This window comes from Hyperolius riggenbachi, chromosome 5, assembly GCF_040937935.1.
Source record: "Hyperolius riggenbachi isolate aHypRig1 chromosome 5, aHypRig1.pri, whole genome shotgun sequence".
In the NCBI taxonomy this organism is placed as follows: Eukaryota; Metazoa; Chordata; class Amphibia; order Anura; family Hyperoliidae; genus Hyperolius; species Hyperolius riggenbachi.
The window spans coordinates 44,755,323-44,773,310 of NC_090650.1; the positions used below are offsets into that span (position 1 = coordinate 44,755,323).

General features: G+C 41.2%; 1 protein-coding gene across 3 annotated transcripts in view; it reads left to right on the top strand.

The window, feature by feature from the left end:
- Positions 1 to 17,988, top strand: part of MALRD1 (MAM and LDL receptor class A domain containing 1) — a 407,541-nt gene that overhangs the window by 12,811 nt on the left and 376,742 nt on the right. For all 3 annotated transcript variants that reach the window (XM_068235591.1, XM_068235589.1, XM_068235590.1), the window contains exons 3-4: positions 845 to 1,034; positions 6,064 to 6,210. In XM_068235591.1, the coding sequence (XP_068091692.1) occupies positions 845 to 1,034; positions 6,064 to 6,210 (337 nt within the window). The remainder of the gene's footprint in view (positions 1 to 844; positions 1,035 to 6,063; positions 6,211 to 17,988) is intronic.

Genomic DNA, 17,988 nt, shown 5'->3' on the forward strand with positions numbered 1-17,988 from the left:
CTTATCTAAAGTTTAGATGGTTTACACAGCATATCTAGCTGCAATCAGCTTTAAAAGTGTATGATTATTTATTGCTACGATAAAATGAGGGCAGCCATGTTCTGTTTGTCACATTGTCACAGCCCTGAGGGTTGGAGATGCTATCAGCTTGCCTGTGTATAAATTTGGTCCCCTCTCCTCCTCCCCTCTGCCTCTGAAGTCAATGGCTTGTCACCTCCTCCTCCTCCTGCCCAGACTGAGCTCCCATAAGCCCCTGCTACCTGGGACTGAGTGCCAAAGCTCTCTGAAAAGCTGTGGACGAGGCTTGTTTAGTTTATAGGGAATTAGAGTATTAAAACAAAACAAAAAAAATTTGGCTTGAGGAATGCCCTATAAACTATATGAAAGGAACACAATTATGCAATGAGTAAAAGTTTATCTCAGATCAACTTTAAACAGCCAAGAAACAGTGAGAAACACTGTGCAGGTGAGCCTCGGTCTGGCACAAGTGATCGTGTTTACAATTATCTCAGTGTCTTAGGATTGCTTGATAATTGATTAGGTGGGTGGTGCTTCCAGTACATAAGCGATACAGATGTAAATGGTGGTTTATGGTCTTGATAAAGCCAGTGACGGCGAAACGATCCTCGATCATCCTCCACACCTCCTCAATGATCTGCTAATGCTGATAAGGTGGTGATTTCGATAGCAAATAGCAAATGTTACATCCTTTAGGCTGTCAGAAAACCAGCAAGGATTGTGCTGTAGGGACCCATCATATATATGTATTGCCTTGAGCATGTGCTGTAGTATATTCATATCAGCAGGGATAAAATGATTAATATATTTATGGTTTATTCCATAGCTTTCCTTTGAAGGCACAGTAAGAAGCATTAATGGATTCATAGCGCTGGCTGGTTTTCAGTTGACTGGCTGTGAAACATCTCGGGGAGAGCCCGTCATCTCTGACAATGAGTCCTGCTTCAGCACGGATTCAACATGTGACTTCCAACGGGATTGCACAGATGAGAGTGATGAGGATGCCAACCTCTGCAGTAAGTGAATTATCTGAGAACTTCATTTGAGAAGGCAGAGAAGGTTCAAGGGAACGGAGCCCCAAGAACATCTGAAAATAACAATTGAAAAAAAAATAAACCTCCCCATAAGGGAGATTCATAATGGAGTGTGCCGTTCGGGAGCGGGGTTTGGGGTGAGCATCACTATTTACCTAAAGGGTGCTACTGGGATCCACCATGTTCTTCAGAGATTGTCCGCAGGTAACGAATTTTCAACTTCCCGACAGTGTCTCGCGCTTGCGGGCTGCAGTGCATGCAGATCGATGATGTTGGTGGATGCGAGATCATCTCTACTGGCACCCATGGACTACATCTAGAAACTCTTCTAGGACAACTGACCAACTTTGTTGTATTTTCACTGGAATTGTGTCATGGTCAGGGCCTTCCCGCCCATGAACCCAGGTGACGGCGCTTCCTCAGGCTGCGTAACGCATCAGGCAGCATCCCACCCACCCCCTTGTTCCTGGTCTCCTACAGCAGGAAAGGCTCACTGGGTCCCCCTCGCCTCCCATAGCAGCGTGCATAATTACTTCTGGTATATGCTCTGCTATGAGAGCCGTGCTGCTGCAGGAAGCGGACGCTGCTTGTTTCAGAAAGGTAAGCGGCAGCCGGGTAGGGAGGGGGGTTGCATCAGGGATACCTACCTCGCTAACCTATACTGGGTCAACTATTCTACCTATACTGAGGCAACTATATCACCTATGATGGGGGAAACTATACTAAACACTATACTGGGAACAACTATACTAGCTACCTATACCTATACCTATACTGGGGCAACTATACTGGCTACCTATACAGGGGGCTACAATAATGGCTACTTATACTGGGGGCAGCTATACTACCTATACTGAGGCAACTATATTACCTATACTGGGGGAAACTATTCTAAATACCTATACTGGGAACAACTATACTAGCTACCCATACTGGGGGCAGCTATACTACCTATACTGAGGCAACTATATTACCTATACTGGGGGAAACTATTCTAAATACCTATACTGGGGGCAACTATACTACCAATACTGGGGGCAACTATACTAGCTATCTATACTGAGGCAACTATGCTGGCTACCTATACTGGGGGCACCTAGACCTGGCTACCTACCTACCTATACTGAGGGTGAACATTTTCAGGTGCTTTGAAATCATCCCAAATCTGGAGCATTAGGATCGCATCCTCACAAGTTTGCCTCAGGTAGCAAAGAGTCTAGAACCAGCCCTGGTCATGGTCACGGCTAGATTTATGGAATTATGCATTCTTTCCCTTTAGGCCAACTTTCTTTAGCTACCCCTTTTACATGTATAGCAGCCCCGCTTCAATGTGAGGGAGCCTTACCAGGGACCAGTACAATACACATATACTCATTCATTTTTCCACTCTCATTATGTGTTCTCTGTTTTTCAAGAGCAATCTCCATGTGTAGCACTCTCTTTTTCCATGAATAACAGCTCCCCTCTTCAATGCACAATGCTCCACTCTTGGGCAAGTGCAGCCTATAATATGTATCTTTCCTTCACCCCCGTCTGATTGGAACTTGGCTCCTAAAGATGTGCGGCTACTTCCTAGTCACCGGAACTGCATGGCTGGCTGCATGTCTGTGTTTAAAACGTCGGAGGATACAAGAAGAAGAGTACACAGGGGATAGTGGAAAGGGGACACTGGAGGACACAGGGGGGAGAAAGATGGGGGATAAAGGAAGGGGAGCAACAGAATGGGTGACACAGGAAGGAGGACACAAGAGAACACAGAGAGATGGGGGGCAGGGAGATAGAGGAAGGGGGGGGGGCACCGGAAAAGGGGACACAGGAAGGAGGACACATAGGGACCGAGACAGGGGGATAGAGGAAGGGGATAGAGGACAGGGCACTGGACACAGGGGAACGGAGGACACCTACTTTGGCACAGGTCCGAATATGTATTATTCGGACTATAAGTCTTTCAGTCTGCAAAATACAGTAAGTCAAATCATGATAAACCATTAAACCAGGTGTTAAGTCATTTAAGGATATACATTGTAAGTTTATAAGTAAGGTGAGATAATTCAACTGAAAAGCTTTGTGAATCAGTGCCATGGACACAGGAGCATCATAAAGCTGCCCTGTATGATGTGCTTCAGCCACATGCCTCCCTGCTCTATGTTTACTCTCTGTGGAGAGAAGGGCACAAAGGAGGGAAGCAAACTGGCTGAGATAATGAAAACTGCATAACATAGGAAGGGCAACGCTCACATGTATAGATCTAAAGCTTTCACATAAAAAATGTATAAAAATGTAGCTAAAAAGCAACTATCCATTAAAATAAAATGTTCATGACATTAGTATTTATGGGCCATGAACGCATTCAGATAAAGAGAGAACGTAGTAGAGTCTCAAGAGAAGGTCAATGCAGTGTAATAACTCAATAACCCATAATGGATTTAGACTTAAAATCAATTATTAAGACACAAGAGAGGATCCCTAAAACAGAGGTACGACCAAATATTAGAGGGCACCATAGCTCTTTATCTACAAATTAAAGGACTACTGTAGGGGGGTCGGGAGAAAATGAGTTGAACTTACCTGGGGCTTCTAATGGTCCCCTGCAGACGTCCTGTGCCCGCGCAGCCGCTCACTGATGCTCCGGCCCCGCCTCCGGTTAACTTCTGGAATTTGCACCTTTAAAGTAAAAAAAACACTGCGCCTGCGTTGCCATGTCCTTTCTCCCGCTAACGTCACCAGGAGCGTACTGAGCAAACGCAGACCATACTGGGCCTGTGCAATACACTCCTGGTGTCGTCAGCCTGGGAGCGAGGGCACGGCAACGCAGGAGCAATGGTTTCCAGACTTTAAAGTCGGAAGTTCCAGAAGTGAGCCGGAGGCGGGGCCAGAGCATTAGTGAGTGGCTGCACGGGCACAGGATGGCTGCGGGGGACCATTAGAAGCCCCGGGTAAGCTCAACTCTTTTCTCACTTACTTTCCCATACAGTACTCCTTTAAGCCGAATAATGTGTGTGTGTTTTTTTTTTTTGGGGGGGGGGGGGATTCAATAGTTTTTTTAAAAAACATTTTTTATTTTGTTTAAATAGGAAATAATTTAAGGGCCACAATTGTGAAAATCTGTAAACTTTAAAGAACATGTGTAGACATAAATACAAAATGTCCATTTGTCCTTGAGTAAAATACAGTAGGAATTACTTTATTTCCTATGTAGCTGTCACTTACAGTAGGTAGTATTACTGTCACAGTTCTGAAGCTGTTGCTGACAGGTTTTGGACTACTCCATGTCTTCATGGGAGTTCTCACAGTAATTTTCAATAGCCCTCCTTTGGAAGGACTTAAACAAAGATGCTGGCCAGCCTGCCTAGTTCTTTGCACTTGGTTCTGCCTGTTGGAAGCTAAGCCTGAGAATCCTACGTGAGGTCATGGACTAGTCCAAACATTGGTCAGGGGTTCGGTGCTGTGAAATGAATAATGTCTGCTGTAAGAGATGCTGACAGATGCTGACAGATACAAAGGAAAATAAAGTAATGTATAATGCATTTTACTATAGGACAAATATAAATATTGTATTGGGGTGTAAACTTTTTTATTTAATTTTACTTATTTTCATGATAGTATTTCTTTAATCACTGGCCGTACGTACGTGTCCAGTTTGGGCCATGGCAAATCAATCAGGACATTCCGGCACGTCCTGTCAATCGGTGGACTTACACATGGGTGATTGGTGAATGGAAAAAAAAATATATAAGTAGTTACCTTAGCAACTCAGCTTTTTTAATATGAATGTCATGGTGGTATATTACTGTTATGTTAGAAAGTAGGAGCTTGTAATTGTTGATAAAGTACAAAAACACAATATAAAAAAATACACCTTTATTTACAAATAAGATATTGTCACCATACGTTGTACTAGGAACATAATGTTAATGCCTTCCACAAATGGGCAAACAAAACATGTTTGGGTTTAGTAGCATTATTTATTTTAAGACTATAGGGTATGCGATTGGAAAAATACAGTAGTTTGTCACCTCTTTCCTTGTTTTTCCCTATAAAATGCATAGAATATAAAGTAATTACTAAAAACAAGTATTACTCACAAAAAAAGCCTAATTTGTGGCAAGACACAAGAAATAGAAACAAGATATAGATCATTTAGGTGTGATAATTAGTGATAAAGTTATTGGCGAATGAATGGGACCTGAAGTGTGAACATTGCTTGCAACCTTTAATGTAAAAATAACCTGCGGACTGAAGTAGTTAATATCAAAAATAAAAATGTTATATTTGAAACTGAATTACTGAACAGTAATGTTATCTTGTGACTTGTTGTGGGTAATTGTCTTTTAGGAGCAATGGGTTAGCTCTGATTTCTGCATAAGCAGAAAATGTATGCTTGAATGTATGATATGTATCTGCTAGACATGGGATGATCTACTTGTCATGATTAGTTTGTTTATCTGTAAATGCAAAAATTAAGTGAAAACAAATCAAAAGAAAAGACAAACACTGTAATGTTTCCCTAAAATCTGTTTCACCTGTTCAAGAAAAATAATTGACTCCATAAAGAATAAAAGGATCTAGGTGTCAGTCACCGGGGTCTGTAGATTTGCTGCTGCTGCTGCTGCTGCTGCTGCTGCTACTACTACTTCTTTTTTCCCCCTAGCAATCAAAAATGGAATTCTACTACAACAATCCTCTATAATAAAACCCCTTTGTCTCTGCGTCCCATGTTCGTGTGTGTGTCCCTGCGTGCTACTGCGCATGTGCCGCAGGGACAGCAATTGCACGGGAGAAGGACAGGCAGGGGCCCCGGCGGGCGTGCAGTGTACGTGTGCGGCGAGTGTGCGCGCGGCGGGCACGTGTGCATGCGCGTTGACTGTGCGTCAGTGTCGGCGGTCCTGGGAGGGTGAGAGGGGAGGGGAGGAGAGGAGAGGGGAGAGGGTTTAAACACAGACCTAGAGCCCGTTTTTAAATGGGCTTAGGTCTACAAGTAATAATTGTATTTTTTGTATTATTTTTTCAGACAACTTCAACAGATGTGACTTTGAATCTGGATTCTGCGAATGGAAACCAGTGAACACCAATGGTTTGACCTGGACAATAAGTGAACGAGAAACGTCTCATGATGGGATCCTGACTGGCAAAGACCACACGCTCCACACTGAAGATGGTGAGAGAGTGTCCCTGGTGTTAATATGTATAATTAAATAGCAAATACTGTTGGGTGCTACAAGCACTTATTTTTGCAAAAAAAAATAAAAAATATATATCTACATAATATATATATATTATACAACCCGTTTCGTGACCTACAATCCCTGTTCCTTAGGTCAATAATGTGCATGATGGCATCAATGAAACAGCTCTGAGCGCCTCTGCATTAAGGCAGGCCTGCTTTGTGCAAAACTTGCCACACATGGCCATGCACCCACGCCTAAGTATAGCAATCACATGACCAAGGTGAAGAGCAATATCTTCTTCTTATTTATATTATTTTGTAAAACAAAATATGCACATTATAAAGGAGCAAAATATTTAATTTAAAAAATTTGCAAACATTCCAAAAATAAAACTGAATAGAAAACATTTTTAGTCAAATATCATCAAAAGGAACGTCTGAAAAGCTCTAATTAATTTAAAAAGTGAAGAAATTCTTCTTGTTTTGTAATTATTTTGTTTTTAATCAATTGTATAAACTGATTATTTTAAAATATATCCATGTATGGTCAGCATTACAAATAACGCCAGCTTAATCCACTGCTTCTTCTTAAGCCTTAGGGTATATTTACATGTTTTACATTGCTGTGCACTGTGTGGTTGTGCACTGCATTTAACTGCATGCAAATCAGATTGTTTTGGCGCCATGACCGGTAGGCGTCTCATAGATGGATGTGTTTTAAATTTCGGCAAATGGGTTCCCTGATGGACATTTAGGCACCCTAGGCGAGTAGTAGTCAATCTGCTACTACATAGAATTTAATAGTTATCGTCGATCGTAGACGATTGGCTACAACTATCTGTAGCTGCATACAGTCAATAAAAAGTATACCTCACTGTCACCTCACTGTCAGTATGAACGCACATGTTTTGCGATAACGACAACATGCAGTGCATTGGGGTGCTGGACGGTGTTAGACCACACTGCAATAGCTGCACTGTGAACAACGCATTGCTTTTGTATTGCAGTGGGACGTTCTGCATTACAATGTGGCAGTTACACCGTACCCTAACACTGCACTGTGAATGTAGCCTTATTCTTTTTTGATTACTTTCTAAAACCACCAGTGGGTATCAGGAGAGAACAAGAGGCAAGTCACTTGCTCTATCTGTAAAACCATCCAAACTGACGTCCTTCCTAGTCAGAGATATAGCTGCACAGAACAGAGCTGTTTTTGGGCACAGCAATCCCAGGCCTGGGGCGCCATTTAGTGGCCAGGGTTCAATATCATTACTATTATAATAAAGGATTCCTTATCTGGGGAACCAAATACCAGAAACGGACCTGCTGCAGAACCATGGGCTCCAGCGCATATTTTACTTATGGAACTTGCTAGTAACAAAAAAATTCAAAAACCATCCCATCTCAAGCAGTGGCAACCCCAACTGCATAACCTGCTGTTTGCTCCTTCATCTTTACAAAACAACCAGTGTTGCTCGCATATTTTCGCCAGTCATTTTAACATTGAAAAGGCTATTTTTGATTTTGAGAAAATGTTCCCGAAAATACATTGTATTTTTACAAAATGGCCAAAGGAGACAAATTAGCAAATATTCATAAAAAATGCAAAAAAAATCTTTATTTTACCATGAAAATGTGTGAAAAGTACAAAAAAACACAAAATTATTAAAAATTTATTTTCAATGGCACTTTCGCTTGAAAGGCAAATTTAGCATTATTTTCGCTAAAATTAATGCAAAAAGAATATCTGCATTTTCCCTCATCATGAAGACAAGCGCGTTTACTTTTAGTGTGAAAATTCGTGAAAAAAATAAAATAAAAATAAAAATCACTAAATGATTTTCGATGGCATTTTTGTTCGAAAGTCAAAGTTAACTTTTTCTTTTTGGATAAAATTAACGTGAAAAGAACATCTGCATTTCACTCATCACTAAAAACTAGTGCATTTATTTTTAGCATGAAAATTCGCAAAAAATTTGAAAAATCACAAATGTATACAAAATGATTTTTGATGTCATTTTTGTTCAAAAGTCAAATTTAAAGTACCCCTGACCTGGTTCCCCAATCCCCTCTACACTTGTAACACTGTTATACTGGTGGTGCTGTGACTAACTCACAGCACCATCCTCCCCCCCTCCAGTACCCCAGAACGTCAATTATAAACAGGGAGGAAGTGACAGTTCTTCCTCCCCGCTGTGCGTCTATAACTCCACCCCCTCCACCTGCTGCTTTACTTCCGCATATGTTTCATTACACAGTGCGCAGGGGAGCTGCGCTGTGTGTGGGCCCCCCTGCGCACTGTGTGTGTTTAAACATATACGGAACTAAAGCGGCAGGTGGAGGCAGAGGCGGGCCGAGGCAGAGGCGAGAGAGGCTCTAGCCTCAGGGCGCAGTGTAAGAGGGGGCGCACAACTCACTCAGCAATCATTCCCCTATTGTGTTTGAAGCAGAGCGAAATAAGAAAAGGGGATACATGCAGTGTCGGACTGGGAGCTGGGAAAGCTGAGTAAATCCACTTGCTGGCCAAGCAGCAGTAATCATGTGTTGCTGCTCACAGTGAAGACTTGCTAAAGGATTCTATAACACATGGTTTCTGCTGCTTGGCCATCAGGTGGATTTCCTCAGCTTTTCCACCTCCCAGTCCTACACCGGATACATGGCAGTGACTGCAAGCCAAATAACTAGAGATTAAGGTGTTGGGGGGAAGGTTGGGGGCCCTGGGGTGCCTCTTAAGGTGGCCACACACCATACAATTTTCATGCAATCTGGCTGTACAATCAATCACCAAGTGTACTACATGGATGTTGGTAAGATTGTATACGAATTGTACAGTCAGATTGCATGAAAGTTATATAGATTTGCAGCAGATTTGACCATCAGATAGATTTCAGTCAGATGCCTGTCAAGTCGAATCTTACAGGAATCTATCTGATGAGTGCCACACACTAGGAACATATTTCCAATTGGAAATCTATCTAAATGCATTATTGGACCATTAGATCCAATGCAACTCTATGGGCCATGGATCCGCTACCAGCAGCAGATCGACCTAGATTTTCCATCCTGTCAGACAGATCAAATCCATCTAAATTGATCGAAATCGTCCACAAATCGATTAATCCATAGATTTGAAAGAATTGATTTCTGATAAATCGTTTCTATAGAATGGATCGATCGATGGCTGAAATCCACCAGTGTATGGGCACCTCTTAGCCTAAGAGCAATCAGTGTATGACGGCTGGGGTGGGAGAGATGGAGGGGCGCACTTTGGTGTCTCAGCCTTGGGTGCTGGAGGACCTTGTCCCAGCTCTGGGTGGAGGGGGGCAGAGTTATGGGCGCACAGCGGGGAGGAAGAACTGTCACTTCCTCCCTGCTTATAATTGTTGCCAAACGGGGCCACAGGGTGCATTGGTGGAGGGGGTGATGGTGCAGCTTGCTGTGACTTTGTCACAGCAGCAGTAAAAAAACTATTTTAAAACTATTTATTACCAGGTAAGAGGTACTTTAACATTATTTTTGCTAAAATTAATGTGAAAAAATATAAGCATTTTCCCTCATCAGTGAAAATAACGTTTTTTTTTACACACAAAAAGGAAACATGTATACGTTCTGCATATTGAGGTATCAGACACTTTTCTTTAGATTTGTGATTGGGGTTTGGACTTTAATTAACCAGCCAAAAAGCAGCTACAGATTTAGAATTTCTTCAGAATATCTGCACCATGAATCAGGGTTCTCTGCGGAAGACCTCTTAGTATAATTCACTGTGTAGTTTCTGTAGACAGGTCCTCATTTATTTATGATGCTGAGGAACACAGGAATTGTTTTGTGAGCCAGAAACAGCTTAGAAAGGTAAAAACAAATGACTATAAATAATAAAGCACAACCTATCCAAATACCAAAAGAATTCACAGGGCTAATTTAATATTATGTACTGGCTCAGGCTGACGAACTTGTAAAACATTTCACAACTTGGAACGATAGCCAAAAGAGTCAAACAACTAAGAAAGTGTTTTTCAGCCAACTTGTATGTGAGTTACAGTCTCTGCGCTCATGATCGGATTGACTGTAAATAATCTCCAATCAATTACGAAGGATTATAAAAACAGTCTTCCGATTGGATTTTCGTTAAGCCAAAATTTGTATTTTCTTGTTGGTTGTGATAGGTGGGAAGCAAAGATTGGTTTGTTGATGGTGTAGTGAACAATTTCACATCCGATCAGAATTATCTGATCGCTCAAACGATTTTTTTGCTAGAAATTGGATCATTAGTGGCCACAAATCTAGGCTAGCAGGGAAGTGGCCGCAAATCTAGGCTAGCAGGGAAGTGGCCGCAAATCTAGGCTAGCAGGGAAGTGGCCGCAAATCTAGGCTAGCAGGGAAGTGGCCGCAAATCTAGGCTAGCAGGGAAGTTGTTTTTTTGAAAGATTTCATGATTGGGGACAGGACTTGACTGCAGGTTATAAGTGCGTCTCAAGCGTTTCCATAGCATTAAGGTGTAAGCTGTTGGAGTGACACTTATTTATAGGCAGCTAAAAGTTAATTACTTAAAGGATACCGAGGTGACATGTGACATGATGAGATAGACATGCAGAAAATTAACTAGACTGTGTTCCTTTTTTACTTTTTCTGCCTGAAAGAGTCGAAGGTTTAGGTATGCAAGTTTCTTTCCAGTCAGGACCCAGTGGGAGTATAGTGTAACACTCTCTGATAAGGAATTACAGCCATAAAACTCTTTCCTGGAAGAAAAGAGCTTCTGAATGCAGGGGATAGTTAAAAAAGAGTTAAAATCGTAAAAAGTAGATTTAGCGCTAGTTTACAGGGCTCATTTGTGTGGCAGGATAATTCTAAATGTCAACCCACTGCCCATACAATTCTGTGGGCCTGTTCACAGTACTGCGTTGGTAATTGATCACGTTATTCCATCCCATTGCATGCAGGCTTTGTAGTCTATCGCAATTCTTTGTTCTTTGTCAAGGGCTATCACTTGACAAAGAACGGTTGATCCGTTCGAAATGGCGACAGTCCGTTGTGAGCAGAATTGGGCTGCAATGAAGGCGTAACCTATATACCTGAGGAGATCTTCATGCATCTGTATGCAGCTAAGAGCTACTACTACTACTACTGAGCTATAATTACAGTCTGGAAGACCGGATGTCATGGCTACATTTTGTTCACAATTTTTTGTGAATATATAATCTGCATTTTAAGAATTCGGCAAGTGCTGGTCATTTTTTTGCTTTTGGTCTATAAAATTACGCATTGGACAGGGAAATGTATGCGTAAGGGATTTCCACGCATGCGCGTTTGACGGATTAATGTGGAACTGTTTCCGCATGACGGCATATTCGTCCGCATACAACTACGTTATGGATTACGTGTAATTTAGTAGATTAATGCGTAATTACGGTGCACATTAGTACTTGAGCAAATTGAAACGTAAAGTAATTTAAGTACACATAATTGTGGAAAATTATGTATAATTCCAGCGTAGCATAGAGTGCTCCATACGATCATCATTGCCCACAACGTTGTCATGAATTCAGAGATTCTTGCTCACAATATATGAAAGTCCACATGTATGGTAATCTCACTGCCTGCCTGATTGCCGTGCCGTCCCCCTGTTTTAGAATACATGCTGGCCAGGATGTAATAAAGGAGAATTTTACAAGAACACCCCAGGTGGGATTTTAAGTCGTTCCTCATTATAAAGATAACAGCGTGCCCCGCAGTCCTGTGTGCCGAGCATCCTGGAGGGTCCCCTCTGCCTCACTGACTGATCTTCCTTCCCCGGCTGCATCCTGTATACAGCCTCAGCCTGTAATCCAGACACTTACCAACACGCTTCTTCAATTATACATCGCCCTATCCATAATACATGTTCAGAGGTTTGCCTTGACAATGCATAATTCAGGAACCAGTGGAAGAAGGGAGGCGAGACTTCCTGCGGCTGATCTCAACTTTTGAAGAAAAGAAAAAAACGTAATTCTTACAGACATAAACTATATGGATACTCTCATTGGCCTCAATTCACTAAGCATTACCACTGTCAGTAATGTTGAAAACAAGCTGATTTTACAGATCACCTTTCTAGGGAGGTAAATTACCAACTTGTGCAGTAAATACCCTCAAAGATATTAAGATATTGCAATTCACAAAGATGAAAGCATTCAGTAAATCCAGTAAAAGGGTTCAGTATTTACCTCCAGCTCTGACCAGCCTGTAACTTATACCCTCTATGGGGTAAAAGTTGACATACAGCATGTAGCAGACAGTCAATAGAGAGAGCCAAACAGCTCTGCTTCTCACCCCATTTGATCCGATGCACTGGCAGGTGGGAATTGAGTAGGAGAGTGCAGAAAAAATAGACATTTAGGAAGGCTTTTCTGTATCCCTTTACAGGTGTATAGTACTAATACACAGAAGAACTCCCTCTAGTTAGCATGTAGGCACCTCTAAAGAGATGCCAGGGATGCGCTGGACAGAAAAGGCAATGGCTTATGCACACTACTTGTGGGAAGACTCACCGCTTCCTGCCAGACCACTCCACAGCTGATGAGACTTACCGAGCAGAGCTCAGTGAATTGAAGCATGTTTTTTCAGTAAATTAACCACTTAACATCTCAGTCATTTTCAGCGTATGCATCCGAGCAATGTTCACCTCCCATTCATTAGCCTATAACTTTATCACTACTTATCACAATGAACTGATCTATATCTTGTTTTTTCCGCCACCAATTAGGCTTTCTTTGGGGGGTACATTTTGCTAAGAGCCACTTTACTGTAAATGCATTTTAACAGGAAGAATAAGAAAAAAATGAAAAAATTCATTATTTGTCAGTTTTCGGCCATTATAGTTTTAAAATAATACATGCCTCCATAATTAAAACCCACGTATTGTTATTGCCCATTTGTCACGGTTATTTCACCATTTAAATTATGTCCCTATCACAATGTATCGCGACAATATTTTATTTGGAAATAAAAGAGCATTTTTTCCGTTTTTTATACATCACTATTTACAAGCTTATAAAAAAAAAAATAGAGAGAAATATTTCATCTTTACATATATATTTAAAAAGTTTAGACCCTTAGGTAAATATTTATGTGTTGTTTTTTTTTTATAGTAATGTTTTTTTTGTTTTTTTTTTATTAAACATTTTATGTGGGCATTTTTGGGAGGGTGGGATATAAAAGTGTTTTATTTGGGGAAATATTGGTGTATTGTAATGTTTTTGGGCATTTACTTGTAGTTTTACTTTTTGGCCACAAGATGGCAATCTCGATTTTTTTTACATGACGTCACTCTAAGCGTACAATGTACGCTTAGAGGGACACAGCTTCAGAAAGAGCGAAGCTTCCGAGAGAAGCTGTCGCTTTTTCAGCGGGGGAGAGGAATCAATGATCGGGCTCCCTAGCCCGATACATTGATTCCGTGGCTACCGACTCCGCGGCCGGGAGTGCGCGTGCACGCGCGCGATCGGCTGCGGGAGCGCGCCTGTCCTCCTTGACGTTTTTATACGTCAAGGAGGACAAAGTGGTTAAAGGATACCCAGAGTGACATGTGACATGGTGAGATAGACATGGGTATGTACAATGCCTAGCACACAAATAACTAGGCTGTGTTCCTTTTTTTCTTTCTCTGTTTGAAAGAGTTAAATATAAGGTATGTAAGTGGCTGACTCAGTCCTGACTCAGACAGGAAGTGACTACAGTGTGACCCTCACTGATATGAATTACCAACTATAAAACACTTTCCTAGCAGAAAATGGCTTCTGAGAGCAAGAAAGAGAAAAAAAGGGGAATTTCTTATCAGTGAGGGTCACACTGTAGTCACTCCCTGTCTGAGTCAGGACTGAGTCAACCACTTACATACCTGATATTTAACTCTTTCAGGCAGAGAAAGAAAAAAAGGAACACAGCATAGATATTTGTGTGCTAGGCACTGTATATACACATGTCTATCTCATCATGTCACATGTCACTTCTACCGCATGCAGAAACAAAAGTGTAAGATACCGATTGCTGTATTTTAGCAACCTAAATTATTTTACTGAACTGACCTTAGTGAATTGAAGCCAATGGCCTCGATTCATAAACAGCAGTGCGATAAAAAAAATCTTGTCGGGAAAATACCGCACTCGGTATTTTCCCGGTCTGTGTGCTAATTCATAAAGATTTCCCCAGCTGCCCTTGGAGGTCGGTAAATTACCGCAGTCCATTGAGCGGTAGAGTAGAGCAGTGTTCCGATTCCCTTTTTGCCCTGCAGAAATGAATCACACAGACGGCTCTCTCTGGCTCTCCCACTGATGACATGAGTCACACAGTCTTTCCCTGCCTGCAGAAATTACTCACACAGACGGCTCTTTCTACTGATGACTCAGACAGATGAGTCACACAGTCTTTCCCTGCCTGCTGAAATGATTCACACAGACGGCTTCTGGCTCTCTCCACAGATGAATCAAACAGACTTTCGGCTCTCTGCACTTTGCATTAATCAGAGCTGTCAGAGCAGTCGGTAACTTGTTAAGACCTCACCAGAGGTGTCGGTAACTACCTCCAGGCTTACCGCTTGTTGAAGGCTTTATGAATTGACATTTTCTGACAATTTACTGACATGTGTTGTCGGTAACTGCAGCCAAGTCGGTAATTTATCTCCCTGGTCGGTAATGTCAGCTTTTCATGCGGTAACAGCCTTTATGAATTGACATTTTGCTAAGTGGTCGGTAAAGTCTGCTGTTTTCAGCATTACCGCATGAGGTAATGCTTTATGAATCGAGGCCAATGTGTATTTATATAGCGCTGCTATCTTTCATAGCACTTTACACAGTCCTTTATCATGTCCCTCAGAGAAGGTCACTATCTAAATCCTGCTACAGGTAGTTCCCTACTTACAAACAGGTTCCGCTTTCGGAAATTGTTTGGAAGTTGATTCTGTTTGTAAGTTGAGTCCTGTGTTAAATATGGTGAAATGTGGATAAATAATTTACTTTTGGACAACTCTAAATTTGGACATAGACGTATAAACTATGTTTTTTGGTTGTTTTTAATGTGCTTTTATTATTGTTTTAAACTACTTGTAAAACTTGGGGCCATATCCTATTCTAGGTGATAAGTAGCTTGCAGATGCGAGCTACTTATCACCTTGCCATCGCGCAAGGATTACCGGCAAATCCTATTGCCCATTTCCGATGGCTGATCGTTTGGGAGCATTACTCAGGTGAAAGCCTGAGCAATGCTCCCTATTACCGGGTGATGGGGAGCGAGGTTTATGCTGTGGTGCTGTCCTTCAGCACCACGGCCTCGCTCCCCAAACATGCGCAAACACGCCGAACATCCGCCGCCATCTTCCGCCAAAGCATCTGGAGGTCTCCTTTAATAAGGAGACACCAGAGCTCCCAGTCGGGTGGCCGCACACCTTAAAAGCCACCCACATAGCTGCGCCGGACACTACTAATCACCCGACTCCTCTCGCCACAAAATCCGTTGCGTAATTACAGTGTATCTATCACTGTAATTACTGTGCACATAGGAGCCCGGGCAAAGCATGTTTGAATCTGAAGCCGGGACTCCCCATTGGTCCGCTGTCTGAGCCAATAAAATCAGACAGTGGACCAATGAGGAGCCCCGGCTTCAGATTCAAACATGCTTTGCCCGGGCTCCTATGCGCACAGTAATTACAGTGATAGATACAGTGAAGCGTACAGGCAATGAAAAGTATGCTTACTTGAACCCGTTAATGTGTGGGTTTAGAGGTAACGCACTGCAAGCAGTGCGTTACCATAATGCTACTACACATTACAATGCAATGCTGTAGCGGACTGTCTAGTCATGGGACCTTTTTTCAATTCACTTTTTTTCCTAAGTTTTCTCCTAGGTGATATCACACCTTACCAATAAAATGCCTTTTAAGCCACTACCAACCAAGAAAGAAAATACTCAGAATAATTTTGATAGTATGTTTTCACATACTTTTTGGTACTTTTTCAATTACAAGGTGCTAAAGAGTTACTTGAAACAGAAGATGATAAGTTATTCAATTGGAGAAAAATTAGGAGAAAAGGTGAATTGGATCAGGCCCAAAGTCTTCTATCGGCCAATGATGGGGGAAACCTACAAAGCTGAGCATTATAATCAAAATACAATATCAGCGCAGCCCAACAAATCTTAACATGTGGAACACTACATATATCGCAGCCAAAGTCCAACGTCTCAGCAAAACGTCTTCAATCAACAAAAAATATTACACTTCAGCGCGAATTCACTTGTGTCCACCACCGAAAACACCATAAAAATAATACGCTTACCAGATTATCACAGACCTTAACTACAGGGTCTGCAATATGGCTTTATGAGGTCAGCAGCAGGTGTCTTCGCAGCCGGCCTCCTCTCCAGACAAGCCGAACAATCTCCTTCCCGCTGCCTCAGCCGCTCCGGTACTCCGGGCTCTCCGCCGTCCCAGTCGCCCGAAAGCTGAGCATTCCCTGTGCGATCTTCATAAAGAACATATATTCGCAAGAAAAAAAACTTATGGAGAATCGTGTGATCCGTTTCAGTTTTTTAAAGTTGCCTCATATGTTACAATTTATTTTTATTTCGACTAAAACGATCCAATTTTGTCGTATGATTGGAAGTTTTGAGAAAGTTTTTTTTGAAGTTGCTGCAATTTCAGGAAAAAAGATTGTAAACTGTGAAAAAGTTAGTTGGCTTGAAAAACATTTCTCTCAATAATCAACTTTTGCACCTTTTCAATGTTTAATATGGATACCAGTGTTGCATGCAAATTTTCGCCATAGTCATTTTCGCATCGAAAATGCAATTTTTGACTTAAAATACATATTCGAGAAAATGCATTGTGTTTTCACAATGTCAATTTTCGCACACAAAATAAAAGTTTGTTAAAATGTTTGCCAAAATTGCCAGAATTTTCTCCTAAATTGATATATATGAATTAAGAGCACATTAACATTTAAAACTAAAAATAGCAACAACAAAAAAGTGAAAAATCACACCTTTTAAAATGAAAAATTGCTAAAAGCACAAAAAAAATCATAAACGTATTACAGAATCATTTTCGAAAGCATTTTTTTTTACATAGTCAATTTTTACATTATTTTTGCGAAAATTTCCTGCTAAAAGACTATAGGTATTTTTGCTCATCACTGATGGACACTTTTTTACATGAATTTTTTCTAATGTAACATCTCTGCCCATCTATCAATATCTCATGCCATCATCATTTTATTATTCTACCTATCAATCATTTTTCCATATATAATATTTTTACATTACATACCATACTATTTCCATCTTTTTTAACATACACTCTTTTATAATTCTTTTTGTTATGTATACAAAGAATACATAGAGTTACACTCAAAATATGGAAATGGTATGTATTTTTTTTTTTTTTGCAAAGCTGATAGCACTGTGTGAGCATCATACAGAAAAAAACCCCTTTGATTTGTGCAAACAATCATTTTTAATAAAAAAATTTAAAATCAAACAGAAAAATTATAACATGTGTGGCCACTTTGGTCTACAGCAAAAACAAAAATGGCACGTGATTGTCATCCTCAAATCAAAGCCTTTAACTAGTTGTCCGTCAAAGGCAGTATATGTACGCTCACAGGACTTCATCTAAAGTCATCATTCTCATCGCCACACGTTAGTACACTGATCAGTTAATGGGAACAGGGGCATAACTAGAAATCCCCGGGCCCCCCTGCACAAAAAAATTCGGGCCCCCCCTCCCTAGGGCCTGCTCAG